The following is a 17,408-nucleotide window of genomic DNA, read 5'->3' on the forward strand; positions in this document are numbered from 1 at the left end:
CTTCTGAGCTTCTTAGGGCCCTACTTTACAGAAAAATCTTTATAGTCAGGGAATTGTGATGTAACAGGGCAGATGGGACAGCTCTAAGCATGCTACAGGATAATCTTACAGCGCTGTAAAGACAGGGGCCAAGTTCTTCTCTGATGTAACCCCACTGAAATCTCTCAGCATCAAAGGCTCATTATATGAACGGACTTAGCCCAGGGAGGAATTTGGCACTGGTGCTGTAGTTTTAACTTGCAATACAGTTTTAAAATGGTTGTTCTGTCCACCCAGGTAAGACCAAACCGTATTTCATGTTGACCTCAGTGATAATGCTGACATAAGACAAATTAAGCCAACTGTTCCCAAACTTTTGAAAGCTGAGCTCACATTTGGAAAATGAAACCAAATCATGTGCACCCAGTTCAGGCCTGCTGTGTGTTAAAGGCCTACCCATCTTCATGTATACATCTTCTGCACCGCCCAGTTAATCCTTCATAGTATCCCCATGGCACACCCCAGACTATGGGGAGCACTGAGCTAAGCAAAGCCAAGTAAGCTTGGATATTATCTAAGAAGCATGGGAGAAGGAGGGAGATCGATGAGAAAAGAGGACAAGTGGGGATAAAAAATATTGCTTTGGAATGCCTGAGGGGAAGGATAAAAATACACCAAATCAAATCATCATTAAAAAGCCTTTGTCAGCATCCTTTTAAATGAGGCAAGGTAAATCCATGAGCCGGTTGAAGCAAGCCACATGCCTTTTTTCAATAAATTAGCACTGTTTCATTTATGTGCACCGCATCCAAATATTTTAACTACAGCACTTCAAATACAGTACCCCTTATATTTTTCCCAAGTGCTTAAAATTAGTTTATAACTGTTTCTGCCGACTGCCTTCACTGCAAAGCAGGCAGGCGTGGAGTAGTAGTTGCCAGCGCACTTGGAAACATCACCAGAGCCAAGAAATGAAATGCTGAGGGCCTTTGTGAGGGTTCCAGGAATGTCAGCATACACTGCCTGCCTACTTTCCATTGAATACCTCATTGGCTGACTACTCAGTACTGAATGTGCCAGACAGACAGACATGCATACAGAAAGAGAGAGCAAGAGGGAAAGCGTGTTTGGTCTGTGAAAGGCGACAGCATATTTTTAGATATGTATGGATAGGCTTGCATAATAAAGTTATATAACTAGATGGAAGGTCTTTGGGATAAGGACAGCACAATATGGTTTTGTACAACATTTAGTGCAATGTGTCCATAACCTCAACTGAGGCCTCTGGACATTTCAGAAATATAAATGTTTAATAATAATGATGAGACAGCATTCTCTCAATAGGCATATTCATTGTACACAAAGGAAAACAAACATATACTTTAAGGGCCCTGCTTTGCTGTTCTTGGGCATTATTATCAATGGACATTTTATCTCTATTAGACTGAAAGTGTTATTCCATGGCAAAGGAGATTATGGAAAGAATGAGGAAAGGGAGATTTGGATATGAACCACCACCAGTGAGTGGTGGTTTATAACAAAATTCTCATGCTCGTAAGTGTAAAGAGTAACCACTCTGATCATTCAGAAAAACTCAGGCCCGCAGATTATATTCTCCCAGTTGATCTTCTGAATTATATCACTTAGAGTTCTATTCACCTGCAAGGAATTTTTCTAACTGTAATTTAGTTAATCAGTACACCTCTGTGAGGCAGGCAAGTATTGTTGCTATCCTTATTATACAAATGGGAGAACTAAGGCAGAGGAATGACATGACTAGCTCAAAGTAATAAGTGGAATAGGAGGAATAGGTGTCTGAGCTGAGAGTAAAACTCAGGAATGCCTGGATTCCTCTGTGTTCAGGCCAACAGCATACATGCAAAGCCTTTTTTGTTATCGGTATACTCTGATAATCTCTACCTGGCTGTTAGCATTACTGGGAAATCTCTCAGTATCAATATCTGTAATGTAAACTTGGCATTTTACCTGGTTTTTTGGAGAGAGAAATTCCATATTGTGTCTTTTTCATGTTATTTAACTTCTTTTTTAAAAGCAATTCTTATTCCTCCCAGGAAGCTAGATGCATCCAGAACTGAATGTGCTTTAAGCTCTGAATGGTGCTGTTGAAATTCTAATTCCTGTTCAATTTCTCTTCCCCCTTCCCTCCCCCCGTCTCTCTATAGAATCTTATGGCAAGAGCCTTGTATGATAATGTCCCAGAGTGCGCAGAGGAGCTGGCCTTCCGCAAAGGAGACATTTTGACAGTGATAGAACAGAACACTGAAGGGCTGGAAGGATGGTGGCTCTGCTCTTTACATGGCCGACAAGGCATTGTTCCAGGCAACCGGGTGAAACTTTTGATAGGCCCAGTACAGGATAGTCCGTCTAACCAGGACGTGTCCAATTCAAGATCAATGCATCATGCCTATAACCAACAGAAAGTCTACCAAACGCCAAGCTCACAGGCTTCAACTTGGGACCCGGTATACCAGGTGCCACCTTCCCATCTGAATCAGGGCATCTACCAGGTACCTACTGGGCATGGTCTACAGGAGCAAGATGTTTATCAAGTCCCACCATCTGTGCAGAGAAGCTTGGGTGGTACTGATGGTTCACCTTTCAACAGCAAGGTGGGTGCCTTGACCTTCAGATCTTTGTTTCAAAGCAGGTTATGTGCACTATGCAACAGTAGGGTAATAAATACAAAGTCTGAGCCTGATGGCTTAAGAATTTATGAGTGAGAATGATGTGCTGGGCTTCCACTCACTTTGCTTCTTAACAGGCTGCTATTTATCCCTGCAGATCCCCCTCTTTCCTGCTTGAACAGATGCTGCACAGGGAGAAGAAAGGTCAGGTGCATAATGGGTACCAGACTTCACAGCAAAGGGAGACTATTCTGGGCCTGCTCCTAGAGGAGCGGCTGGTGACAGATGTGGTAGCATCTTCCCATCCCCAAGGCACGTCTGCTCCATAACACTCCACCCACTGCCTTTGTTAGCACATAGGAGCTTAGAACTCATTAGGCAGTATGGTGTATTGCGTATTAGCCAAGCCATATTTACCTTGTTTAATTAAATAAAATGCCCAGTTTTTATGATGCACTGTCTTGATGGAGGATGATATTTAAAAAAATTAAGTGTTGATAGTGGTGACAGTATGTCCCTACCTGGAAGAACTGGAAGCCAGATAATGGTGATAAGAAGGGATACTTTAATATAAAACCTAAAGTAAATATAAAGCTTGGCAGTTGTCTTCAGTGTACATGCATGATACAGGGAACCTGCCCAACGTGGGAGGAGGAACAATGTTGTAAAACCCTTTCTGTTTCACATGATATAGAACCGCTGACTGGCACAGCCATCAGTAAATAAATGCATACTAATCTGGAGCAGACAGAAGAGGGAGGGAGACTTGAGCAGGAAGTGAGGGACAAGAAGGTGCCATAGTTTAAACTTTCATCTTGAAGTTTATATTGGCCAGAAGGTCAGGTGTTTTTCTTTCTAGCCTCAGCCTTTTCCATTTTGGGCCTTTGGAAAACTTCCGAGACTTTCGACTTATTATAGTTTTGTTTTCATTGGTAACAGGTAAATTTTCAAAAAAGGCAACAAAGAGTTGTGAAATCATTTCAACTCATGCTCTAGAGAAGTTTATTTGGACTTTCAAAGTTATTCTTTTTTGGAAGAAAAGCATCATTTTGTGTGTGAGGATCTGCAGGTGGATGAAATTGCCATCTGAAAACTACTGGCTTGCTTCACAGGTGGAGATATGATCTTTATTGGGGCAGTTAGACTGGTTTTATTAGTGGAAATCCCACCTCATTTCTCCTTCCCCCATCCCTGAGACTAGGTAGTAATGAACCTCATTCAGAGACCTCTGCCTGAAGCTATGTAAGTAAGCACCTTCAAAAGCGGTTGAAGGAGGCCTGGATAAATTGCCTCTTTGGAGAACATAATTGATGAGCAACTAAATCTTAGTCTGACAACCAGCTAGAGCAACTGAGGCCACACTATGCTTTCATTCCATGTGCAAAGCTACTCAGTGAAATCAATAGGGCATTCTGTACAAATATCCGGTTGCAGCATGAGTATGTAAAATCCTGGGTCTGTTCAATGGTTAAATGCAAACTTCTTATTGGGATGCAAACTCAGAGCACTAAAACACCTGTTTCCTCTAAAATTCCTGCCTAAACTTGGATTTTAGAAAGCCTGGATAGGCATTTTTCTGGCTGAGTCATTTTCTGAGGAAAATAAAGACCATTTGTTTAGACTGACTTATAACAGGATTAATTTAGTCCCTTGTAAGTTATGAAAGACCATCTGTACTGCATGAAGATACATTGCTAAACCGCCCACTATTTATAGACTATAACATGTTTTATAAAGCATTTGATCTCCAGCAATAGATGCTACCAGCCTGCTTAGCACTGGCCGGGAAGGAACGATTCCGCTGTCAGTTCAGCCCTGCATTCCTCTCCTGACTCACATCTGCTGGTTTATTGCTACTGAATACAACTGAAACTCTTCTTCAGGGCTTCACAGGAAGCCAGTGTAGGACTATCTGTGCTCCAGTTACTCAGGAAAGGATTATTCTAATCCTGACACGATAGAGGTTTGAACCAACAACCCTGATTCCTCACCAATCACACATTAATGACAGACTCAGTGGATGACAAACTCACTATCAGTGACCTCCCTTGATTAGCTGCAGACAGTGAGCATTACACATTTCCAGTTCCTGAAGTTTCCTCTGGCTGTAAATGAGCAAGACATGTTCTAGACCAAAATAATGACACTGAGATGAAAGGGAGCTGTAAGTCTGCTGGATATGAAAGGTTCTGAGATGGATCGGGGACTGAAGGGGGAAGGAGAAGGAATAAATAAAAGATGTGTCTTTCCTCATAATCTCCATATTGTTTTGCAATTTATTTATGCTACTGTTGCACTAAGAGAAAAGCACAGTAGCAACAAGATTCCAGAGCCTTTGTAAAAGAAAAGCCTAATTAAAAGGGAACTTTTTTTTTTGCCCTTGATTCCTTTGGCTGAATAATGAAGCAATCCCTCACCCCAAATCCATACTCTCAAGGGATCGGTAAAACAGTCTGTAAGTATTAAAGAGAGCTTGAACACTTGATCCCAGGGCTCCTTGCTCTGACTTCTATAATGATGAATATCTTTTCTCAGATTTGCAACACCTGCCCTTCTGTCCTAAGCAAGCTGCTGTGCCTGCTTTTGTTAACAGAGTCTCTGCTTGTCAGTGTGTTGTGGGTCTTGGCGATGCTACTGAATTGAAAGATATTCGCCTCTCAAAGAACTATATTATTATGCACTCTACATATATGTAAACCTTCTCCCTGCCCAAAATAATAGCTAGAGACAACCATACTCAAAGGAGCCTTCTAAGCAGCAGCAACATTTACACTTATACCCTTTTTGTACACAATTACCTATTTTCCTCTGACCAAAAATGGTGTTTGGCCTCCACACACAATTTTACACACACAACTTGGAAGCTCTTATCAGGCAGGAATAGCCTATCCTTAAGTCATAGAAAATCAGCAGCAGCAATGATGTAAACAGATAAACCCTCACTTAGGTAATATGTCTTGCTGGCAGGAATTGCAAATCAAATCAAAAAGAAACCCGAAGGCAGGAAATTGTGGTGAGGTAACAATTCTGGAATGCTTAAATTGTTTAGAACGTAGCTGTATCAGCTCCTCTCATAAAATGAAAATACCACCTTTTACAAATGGCCTTAAATTGCCTAAGACAATGAGGGATGGCTTAGAAGATCCCTCATTGAGGATTTCTGGCTGAGTGGTGGTTTATAACAAAATTTTCATGCTCGTAAGTGTAACAAGTATCCAAGGAATAAGAATAAAAAGCCTTCTTTTACAAGTTTCCTTCTATCCGTGCTCTCCCTTCATGCTCTCAAAAAGATAGGAGAGTCTTGTTGTAAAGGGACAGTAGTCTGGCAGTCAGGAAACCTGGGTTCTATCCCCTGCCAGAGACTTCTGTGTAATCTTGGGCAACTTCTCGGTATCTCAGCTACCTCATCTGTAAAATATGCAGGGGTGAATTGAAGCTACATTCATTGTTTGAAAATTCCTTTGATATCATCAGCTGGAATGTGTTATAGAAGTATATGTTATGTGTACAGTAGGTATAGTCAATCCCAGATTAGTAACAGCTCTGAGCACTAAAACAATGGCAAAAAACCCCCTCACTTTTTCTCATTGATTTATGGAAGTGCCCACTGTCTTGGAAGAAAGGCCAGTCAAAAAATTTCTAATGAAATGTTTTCCCATTGGAAAATGGAGTTTCATCAAAATCAAAGTTTTTCACAAGAAAAGAGAGATGTCAGCAGAATTTTCTCTCAGAAAATTCAACAGAAGACAAAATATGGGACTATGATGAACCATAGCAGCTCAGGCACAGGGGGACTGTGATGCATCCTAGATGTCATCCAGCCAGGGAGCAGGACCTATAGGAGAGAATGGGGCCATGAGGGACCCAGAATGACAACTTCCATGAGGCACTGCAGTGACACAAGTGGATGTTGACCCATCCCAAAACAAAACATTTCAGCATTTTCTAGTTGAAATTTTTCAGAATTTAGATATATCAACGTTTCTACCATGGACTAAGCTAAAACAGAAAAAGGCACTCTTGTTCCAGAATAAGAGTGTACACCTAGGGGCTAATTCCAAAATAATTATTGCAGAATAGCTATTTTGGTAAAATTCAAGAGCAGACAAGCCCATATAGTGAAACAGAATCATTGCTACCCCACTCTGCCATGTTCCTTGCCCTTGCCTTCACTTGTTTTTTTAGGTAAACAAGGACTGAGGGAAACAGGCCTCCCCTGAGGGACTTGTATTTGTCTAACAGTTGCTGCTAGTTGCTTCTACTTTCTCATAGACTCATTTCCTCAGCAGCAGCACCACCCTGACAGCTTTGGCCCAGACTTCAGCAGTGCAGGACAGTTCACCAGTTCAGCCACGTTCTGACGTTTCCCCTCCCAGTTAAACAACTACTGTCTTATTTGGGAGGAAACAAACAGCAGATGACGTTTGTTCCAGAAATATTCTCCCTCCCCGTTATTTTTTGGTTGCTTATTTGTTTCACATTCTGTAAAGAGTCACACTTTGAGCATGGTAAGAAAACAGCATTTATTGTGCCAGGATATTTTAATATCTAAAGGAAAGAAAAAGCATTTGTACTGAGTTTTGTAATCAAACAACAAATATTTCTATTCAGACAACATACAAATTTATCCTCTTTCAAAAATACCACAGTTTCCTGTGATATGATTGATTTAAATGACTCAAAACAATAAAATTAGTCTCTGTTTCTTTCACTTTCATGTTGCAAATTCTACTTTGGGGATTTGTAACCTTCGTAACAAAATGTTGGTTTAGTGTTAAATATACAGCAAAACTGCAGAGTACAGCATGAATTGAAACATTAGCCTCAACAGTCAGTGCTCTGTTTCATATAATGTGCTGAAAGAATGATTCCTTCCAATTTAATGCAACTGTTTATATATTTAAAACAAGGAAAGCATGCAACCTTTCACTATGTTTGGGTGTTTTATTATAACTTCCCGTATGACATGAGTAATAGAACAGTAATTTACAGATATAAAGCATGTGAAATTATCAGCAGTTAATCTAGCCTCCGTGGTGTTTTAGAGTGAAGAAACCCGCACCCACAAGCTGAAATAAGATGTAGTTAGGAGTTAGTCACTGATTTAACTTGTAAAGACGCATTGTAAGGCAAAGCCCACATTTTACTCAACCTTTGCTGTGTGAGTAAATAGATGAGCTCAACATTACTCACAACCTCTCAGTAGGTATAGGGCTCTTCTCAATCAGGTCTATTTGGAAAACACAGGGCATATTTTTTCTCCTGGTTACATAAAAAGAACCAACAATCTGATCCACACTGGTGGGCTCTAAATGAGCACCAGACTCTGCCCACAGAATCAGGTCATTAGTTTCAAAAAGAAAGTTTTGTTAGATTTGGAAGATTTAAATATTCCCCTGAAAGAAACCCAGCAGTGGAAACAACAATGGTCTAGTTCATGAGAACCAGAAGGAGGAGTTGACTTTAAACAGAAAGTGAATCTAATCAAAAGGAACATGTCCAATTTCTAAAGGGGGTTGAAAAAGAAAAAAAAAAACTTTGAGGGAATAGTTTTCCATTAGAGAATTCAGTTCTGTTGAAATCTAAACACTTTCTGAAATCATGCTGATTTCAACAAAATTTCGTTTTGGAGAAAAAAGGGGGAAGTTCCAATAATGTCAGAACATCTTGTTTCAACATTTGTGGAACGAAACATTTTGAGTTTTCCTTTTCCAAAATGACAATGTTTATTATGTATTAGAATATAAAATGTAAAAAAAGTCAAATAGATCTAAACTGATGGCTTTTTAAAATTTCCTTGTGGAGAATTTCAAAATTTTCAGGTTTCGTTCCTAATCATAATGAAAAAAAATTTTTTTAAAAATGAAATCCCCTGTGAAAGGCAATTTCCAGTTCTTCAGACAGCTCTACTTGTTTCACAGTCCAAACTGGAAAAAAATAGGGGGTAGCGTAAGGAAATCAGCATGATATATTTTAAGATTCATTTTTATTAATGCATTAAGCGTCACTTATCAGGATTTGTTTCCTTACACTGTAAGGGGATAATTCAAATCCCACTGAAGTCAATGGAGTCTGACCGTTAACTTCAGTAAGCTTTGGATCTTTTTGTGATTTTTATCTTGACAGTGTCCCTAAGTGATCTGGCTAAAATATTTCTTGCTACCAACTAATATACTGGGGTTTTGGGTGGCAAACACTTTCATGGGACAGAAGCAAGTCTAGAAAAAACTTGATATTTTTTCCATGAGGGGTTGTTAAATTTTTACAATCCCCTAGTGTGAATGCAGTCATATGGGTATAAATGTGCTATATCTGTACAGCTTATTACATAGATCTAGCTTATTTTGATAAATTTATGGTAAGTAACCTTCGTTAAATTGGTACAAAACTGTGTAGAACAGCCCTGAGAAATGTATGCAAACTGGAATCAGGATCCTTTTTCAAAGCAGCAGATCTCTGTGGCGAGCCAAAGAACTTCCTGTTGTCCAAACTGCATTGAGGTTCTCTTAGCTACAAGTTATTGTTTGACCCATTCTTAGAGCAATACTGCTCCCAACGTAAATAGCTCTGTGACTCATTTCTTTCTTGTGCCTCACAGTGGCCATTAGCAATGCTTTTGTGGAACCATCTTTTTTCACTTTCTGAACCTCCTCTTATAAATAATACATAATTTAAAAAACCCTCTTCCTTTGAACATCTAGAGCAGTATAGAGGATGGAAGTTCCATTTTGCGAGGGATTTCAGTATTCGGCTTCATTCTAAATAAGCAAAAACTGAAAATTTTGTAATTCTCCTCAAAGAAAGATTCTAAATGTTTGTTTGCTTGCTTCAGGTTGATCAAAACATTGCCTTTAGATTTAAAAACTTGTAAAATTTTGAATTATATAATGCAAAATTTAAAAAATTCTAAATGAAAGATCATTTCAAAATGAAAACTCATTCCAGAAATATCAAAATCGGATGTTATGACACTGGTGGAATTTCTTTCACAACAAAATCTTGGCTAACATGATTCAGTTTCACAGAGCATTTTGATTTCAACAGAACCACATATTCCAACAAAATTTCTAGTAATATAATTATCAACAGTAAAAATGTTTTGCATTCAACAAATTATGCCTCTATAGTCTCTTGTTTTGTCTTTCATTAGACAATTTAGTCTTCCCATGTTAGAAAAGTCCTATTTTAAATATTTGTAGTGGGCCAGTCACCATAATATTGAGGTACTGAGTTTTGTCCATCATTAGCTAAAACTTTATCAGTTTTATCTTTATCAGCTAAATCCAAACAGAATTTAAGCCACAGGCTGCTTGAGGGACTATTTGTTCTTTAGCACAAGAGTATATTTTCCCAGTGACAGATGAGCCCAAAGCATTATGAATGAGATTTATCCACCAGACCTTCTACCCATGCACAAATCATTCACTTCAAGTACTCCAGGGTGCATGACCTGTCATGTCACAAATGTTGTGCTGCATCAGACCCTTAGTGGTTGTGGGAGTACACTGACATAAGAAATCATGAGGTCACTCAGTCTGAAATGATGAATTTTCACAGAGAGAGGGGATAAAGCCTATGTAAAGAGTATTGGATGAGTTTCCTCTTCTGAGAAGTTTTTTCTGCTCTTAAATACTAGTTATTTAGTGCAATCTGGTGCATTTCACCCTCTCCCCTCCATATCACCCCTCTTCTCTGGTTTGAATCAAGGTCTCTGCATTATTTCCTTCTTTCTCTCTTCTCCTGCATATTCAAAACAAGTTGCACAACTCCTGCTTTATATTTTACAGCCTCACAGCTTAAAACGTGTCAAGCTGGCTCAAAAAAGACAAAGATCAACACTGATTTAAAAAAATACTTCTATTTTTATTATGATAGCACAGATGCCCCAATTAAGATTGGTCCCCATTGTACTAAGCACTTGACAGACCCATAGTAAGACAGTCCCTGCCCTAAAAAGCTTACAGTTTAAGCTCCCAATCCTACAGAAATGTAAACACATGCGTGACTTCATGCACTGTGAATTAATGTAATTAGAATTTACAGTGCATAGCGTTAAAGTACATACATAAGTCTTTGTAAGATTGGCACCTAAGCAGAGCAGGTCGACAAATGATGGGAGAAAAGTAAGTAGGAGTTAATTAGGATGCATGTAGTAACATGAAATAAAACAGTTCTAGGTAGGAGCAGCATTTGTCACATCTTTACTGATATCTTGCCCTCTGAAGCCTATTTCTAAGAAAATTCATGTGAGAACCTAAAAAAATTAGAGCTATAGATTATAGAATCTCACATTCTTCTCAATTTTCCATCAAACAATGAAGCATATATCTCCCTCCACCCAAGAGGAAAATGCTTTTGTTCATTTAATCTTTCCTTACAGTAGGTGTTGAGTTGATAGCACTATATATCCATGTCCTAGCCTTAGCCACAAACAAGGTACAGTACAAGAAACTGTTATGCACGCTTACCCCATGCTACCCTGTCAGTATGACTCAGCCTTTGCTTGAAGGGACTTCATTTAGGGGTAGCTCAGTTTCCATGCCCATTAAGCAACTATTCTCTCTGCTGAGGATACTATGATTAAGCATTTTATGGCAAACCACACCATCTGCCAGTTAGTGAACCTGGATTAAAAATTAGATTAGGTTAAAACTTTACTTAAAAATGGCTTTTAAAAACATGCTGTATGTTTATAACAATGTGGTTTACCCTAACTCATGAAAGGAGCCTGATAGTCAAGTAAGAGTAATTCTAGTATAGGGGTGGGCAAACTCTTTGGCCCGAGGGCCACATCTAGGTATGGAAATTGTGTGGCGGGCCATGAATGCTCACGAAATTGGGGGTTGGGGTGTGGGAGGAGGTGAGGGCTCTGGCTGGGGAGTGCGGGCTCTGGGGTGGGGCCAGAAATGAGGAGTTCAGGGTGTGGGAGGGGGCTCTGGGCTGTGGCAGGGGGTTGGGGAGGGTGTGGGGGGGATGCGGGCTCTGGGGTGGGGCTGGGGATGTGGGGTTGGGGGTGCAGGAGGGTGCTCCAGGCTGGGACCAAGGGGGTCAGAGGGCAGGAGGGGATCAGGGCTGGGGCAGGGGGTTGGGGTGCAGGAGGGGGTCGGGGTGCAGGCTCCAGATGACGCTTACCTTAAGCAGTTCCCAGAAGCAGCAGCATGTCCCCCCTCTGACTCCTACGCAGAGGCATGGCCAGATAGCTCTGCACACTGCCCCATCCGCAGGCACCGCCCTTGCAGCTCCCATTGGCCATGGTTCCCAGCCAATAGGAGCTGCAGAGGCAGCCCTTGGGGGCGGGGCAGCATGCAGAGCTGTCTGTCCGTGCCTCTGCATAGGAGTCGGGGGGGGGGGGGGCGACATGCTGCTGCTTCCAGGAGCTCCACGGAGTCACATCATGTGATGAGCAGGGCAAGCCCCGGATCCCACTCCCCAGCTGGAGCTCGAGGGCTGGATTAAAACGTCTAAAGGGCCACAGTTTGCCCACCCCTGCTCTAATATATCTAAACTTCAGTGGATTGTCACTAAGGCTGGGAGACCCACTGTAGATTATTAATAAGTAAGCAGTTAAAAAAAAATCAGGTTACTGCTTCATAATATGTACTTTTGTTCATTTATTGTGACAGGGAATACCGCTTAGTAGAGGGTAAATGTCAGTTAGTGATTTGAGATCTGGCTACACTGTTTTGCTATGAAAACTTGCAGGGAGTAAACACTAGGTTAATTTTTAAAAACAAGTGAATGTAATTAGCAAGATTCTTTCTGTACTCCTATTGTCTTCAGACACCAGTTTCTAACACATGTTCTTGCTGCTCAAATGAGCCACCAGTTCCCAGAAGAAAATAGTTATGTAGATGCACTTCCCTCTGTCTGTATGGAGTGCGGTGGATTTTCCTGATGACTACTGTCATTCTTTCCTTCAGAGGCCCAGAATCAGTTAAAGATAGTGAGGAGACCCTTTCATTTCAAATTCCCTTTCTCATGTAATTTCCCCATATTCTCTTTGATTGTTTGCTTCTCTTTGCAAAACAAAAGTTGGCCAGGCTGTTATGTAACCTTCCAGGAGCCTGGGAAGCACTGTATGAGCAACTGCAGTTTTTGCTCTGAACACATTTACAAAAGCACTTTACCACACAGGCAGCTATGTGTTTTCTTTCATTTACTTACTTTTTAAAGCCATCTTTCCTGCCTCAAAGCTTAGACTTTCCCAGTTTCTCATACAACTGTCAGGCTCTTCCTCTTCAGCCTGTGTCTTTGCTCCATAGTGAGGCCATGCCAATGGTAAATTCCAGCTGATTTCAATAGAAACAAGATTGGGCCAGGGAAGAGGAGGAGGGAATTAGCAGCAGGCACAGATTAACCTGACTGAAAGGGGGTGTACTACTCTCACTAGCATCAATAAGCATTGTGAAGTTAGCCCTTCAGAAAAGAATGCAAATGTCCTTTTATAATATTTTTTAATCAAGACTGTTACCCCTAACCCGTATGTGCTGAATTGCCACTTTAACACCAAACTGTAGGAGTCCGTAGGGTCTGTGGTAAAGGCCTGAGAGTGGGAATTAGGACACCTATGCTTTATTTTTAGCTCTGCTCTCTGTGTGACTTTGGTCAAGTCACTTAACATGCCCGTGCTTCAGATTCCTCACTGGTAAAGCAGGACAAAGAGACGTACCCACCATTGTAAAGCACTGAAATAATGCGGAAGTGCTAAGGAAATAAACCCAATTCTGCTCTCAGTCAGGGCAGTGTATATCCAAAGTAGTTCCATTGGCATGAGTGGAATTACTCTAGTTTTACGCTAGTGAAATGGAGAATAAAATTTGGCCCAGTGGCTTATAACATTTTCCACGAAAAATCAGCTGCACTTTAAAAGCCACCTCCATCTGCAGGAATCATGAAAATCCGCCTGTTTGTATCTAATTTAGGAACATTAAGGCAATTTTCCTTCCATTTTAATGCTGAGTATTTAATGCTGGAAAGACAGTGGAAAGGCTTTTCCCTTATGTGTAAGGAAAATGGATTTAATGCACCACAGAACTGGGTACTTTACAAAGTACATGCATATTCAGCTCTTTTTTCTGGTTGAAGAACACACAACTGGCATGCAAAAGGCCCAAGCAATTGCTTTTGGAGGAGCATGGCCCTCAGCAAGAACAGAACAAACTTTCAGCTCAATTGTCTTTGTTCTTAATGCTGCGAGTTTGCTGTATGCTCACTACATGTTTTACCAGAGCCAAAGCTGGTCCCTGTTAGTTGCTCTGCATGGATTAAAATGGTTGCAATGTTTTCAGAATGTTGGGATAGATAGTTTGTGGGCTCACCATCTGTTTCTTTTAATGCGTAAACAAGGAAAATTGCGGGTTTGAAAGGCAGGATTTTTCAAAGCCAGATGACCGCAGGCATTCTTTAGAAAAAAAGAGAAAGAACGACAACCTAGAGTTCATTGACATTTGTCAGGAAGTAAATTCCTAAACACCAGAAAGGGCCACTACCCATACCAGAGGGGAAATAAGAGAGGAAAGTTTTTCTTATCCTGACATTGCCTTTCTTCTGAGGTCTTTAACATTAAATTACAAAGTACTATTTTGGCTTTTAAAAAGTAAAGATTAAACAATTTAGGCCAAGGTTTTTAAAAGTGACTTGTGATTTTGGTGCCTTCATTTAGTCCAGATTCACCACTGTATAAGGGTCTGATTTTCTCAAAGTGCTGAGCATCCACCCCCCTCAGAAAATCAAGCACTAATCACTTTTGAGAGACCTTATTTCCCTCCTCCTCCCATTCCCCAATTGCAGATTATCTGAATTTGTGAAACAGCAAGGGGGCAAACACACACAATAAAAAGGATACTGCATCACAATATGGATTTGGCTTAGTTCATTTTGACAAGTCTAGTATGGTTTTAGTTACTAAGGATTATACAGCATAATATATTAGTTTTGTACAGCAGTACATGGGGTAAAAAGAGCAGGCATTTAAATTAATTTAAGGCCTTGTTAACAGTAGTCAACTATTACAGCTTTTTCTGAGAGATGTGGGGAGAACTCTGTGGTGTGCTGTAAAAGAATAATTGGATGTACAAGATTCTACTGCATGACAGAGATCATGGTTCTGAGGGTATGTTTCTCCTATAAATGTTTGGAGATAGAATACAGCTTTTGTTCTATGTATACATCATCCTAGAGAGGGTTGGGATGTCGTTTAAATTGATACATTGCCATTCAGGCATATAATTTCAAGCACATAAAATGCTGTTAACAACAACAGACTTTTGTTTGTTAATAGCCGCACATAAAATCCAAAATGATGCGGTTTAGGGCTCGATCTTGCAAGCCCTCAGTGCCTGAAACTGACACTGATGTCAATGAAGTCTATTGATGGAGGACTAGCAGCATTGGAAATCTAGCGTGCCTACTTTCAAGTACAATTTGGCTGCTCTATGGCTGACTCCCAGTGCCCTTTACTGTAAAACAGCAGTTAAGAATTAAGAAACTTTGAATTTCAACAATTTAGCAATCACTCGCCACCCACCTCCAGGGCTGCACTGGTATCTCTGGCTGAGTTCCAGAGCACTACAATTCTTCAACCCTGCGGCTGAGCATTTCCCCTATAATCTAGTAAGCAGCTTGATGTCAGAGTTTTCACATTAGAGAAAGGATTAAAGATGATGGCTACCCAGAGAGCAACCTTTTGTTTCTAATTTGCAATGTCTTCTCTACTGGAGGATCATCTATAAAACCCTGGGGGCTTATTATTGATGCAAAATAGTCACTACAATTTAGAAACCCCTGGAAGGGACACTGAGTAAACATGCTTAAAAGTGAGTCCTTTGATTCCAAGGCATTTCTCTTACACTATGGTGCTCAGCATTACTATGGAAACCTGTTAGTGGGCCAGGTGAGGTTCATTGTGTTTGCTTTACATTAATTCCTGTCTTTGACTGGTGTTTGGTGCCACACTTGGAATTCTACACAGCATCTGCCAGTCTAGTAAAAGTAAGCTAATAATGCCTTACATTCATATCATGCCTTTCGCCCTGAAGGATCCCAAAGCACTTTGCAAACTATATATATTGGCCAGACTCACTCCAGGATCTGCTTCACCGTCCCCTGATGGCAGAAAGACTGCATGGAGAAAGGGTAGATTGCTATTCCCCCTACCCTACTCCCCCAGGGAGTCCACAGGCAGACAACACAGCCCCAGAAGTGTGTAACAGTGGCCAGGGATGGGTAATGACCAAGGTGATCTCTTACGAAAAAGTCCTGTAGAATTTAATGGCAAATGATAACGTTCTCATAGGTTTTGCGTTTAATCATCCGATAAAATTTAATGGAGAATTCTAATCCTGATATAGAATTCTATAGGAAAGAGGTCGTCCTCTATTAAATTCTATAAGTTTTAGATTAATTTCTAGAGAACCTACTAATTTTATCTCTATTAAATGCCAGCCTGGCATCCTAGTGGAAATCAGAGCCTCCAGTGGAAATTTAAACTGTTTGAGCCTTCCCCCATCCTCTGGCAGAAACCCAAGGGTAGGGCAACTATGAAAGTAGCATTTACCATCCCCCAGAAGTGAATGCGACTCCTCTACCCTCCCAGGGCATCTTAACTTCCTTGCATCAACCAAGGAAGGTTGATTCAAGGTTGATTCAAGATTGATTCAAGGTTGAATCCGGCTCAGACTATTCAGGAATGACATCAGCCACCTCTGTGGAGGAATTCAGCAGCTGTTTAACAGTGCAGAGGCAAATGCCACAAAACACATAGGACGGGAAGTGAAGAAGAACAGTGTATTCCATTGAATTTGCAGGGAGAATAGAGATATGCAGAGTGTAAACATCAGGGACTCAGTCCTGCAATCCTTAGTTAGGCAAAACTCACGGTGGAATTTGGCTAGGCCACTGGGACTTACTCCTGTAAAAAGTGTTGTGTGATCGTTACCAGCAGTGTGCTCAGGAACTCTGTTTAATAGCTTGCTTACTTTTACAAGGAAAATTAAGTCACCCTTGTTCACAATTCTCCTCAGCTGAACCTGAAACCATTTCTTGTACAATCCTATGACATTCTGTCATTGTATGTCTTTGTTCTACACTGTATATTTCTTTACTGGAGCTAAATTGGACAGAATTTAGAGTAGATCACTATTTCCACTATAAACACTGTTTTTCAGGGGGTTATGTAACAACATTTCTTTTAAACCAAATTATACTGAACTCTTGCCATGCAGATGGTTGTCCCAGATGTAATGTATTTATTTTTAACCACATTTTATTTGAAGTAAGTGTGGGCAGTTTATGGTTTTGAAAACACGAGCAATGTCAATTCTCACCATCACAGAGACGGTTTTGTCACATAGTGTAGTTCAAGAACAGCTTAAATTTTCCAGTCTGTTAGCTGCTAATGTGGACTAATTATGCTTAAGCCCCAAGAGTAAATTTCCTGCTTTAGCATCTTCCATTTAAAGGAGCTTCAAAGCCACAACAATTGCTCCATTGTTTAGGACTTGCTCACACAAGTAGTCCTACTGAAGTCACTGGGACACATTAGTAAAGGTTGAAAGATTAGGATTTTAGGCCCAGATCCTCAAAGGTATTTAGGCACCTAACTCCCATTGTAATCAGTTGGTACCTAAGTATCTCTGAGGCCAAAGATTAGGATCATAGAGCCTGATCCAGCAAGGAATTGAGCACCAGTCAAGGTTACTCAACTCCTTAGTAAATAACTACTGCAGGAATATTTTATACCAGTGGCAGAGCTGCTCAAGGAAGAAATAATGGTTTCATTGTAAC

General features: G+C 40.5%; 1 protein-coding gene across 1 annotated transcript in view; it reads left to right on the forward strand.

Moving 5' to 3' along the window:
* NEDD9 (neural precursor cell expressed, developmentally down-regulated 9) overlaps positions 1–17,408 on the forward strand; it is a 48,681-nt gene that overhangs the window by 20,944 nt on the left and 10,329 nt on the right. The window contains exon 2 of the mRNA XM_073332057.1: positions 2,163–2,609. Coding sequence (XP_073188158.1) covers positions 2,163–2,609 — 447 coding nt within the window. The remainder of the gene's footprint in view (positions 1–2,162; positions 2,610–17,408) is intronic.

This window comes from Lepidochelys kempii, chromosome 2 (assembly GCF_965140265.1).
Source record: "Lepidochelys kempii isolate rLepKem1 chromosome 2, rLepKem1.hap2, whole genome shotgun sequence".
Taxonomy (NCBI): Eukaryota; Metazoa; Chordata; order Testudines; family Cheloniidae; genus Lepidochelys; species Lepidochelys kempii.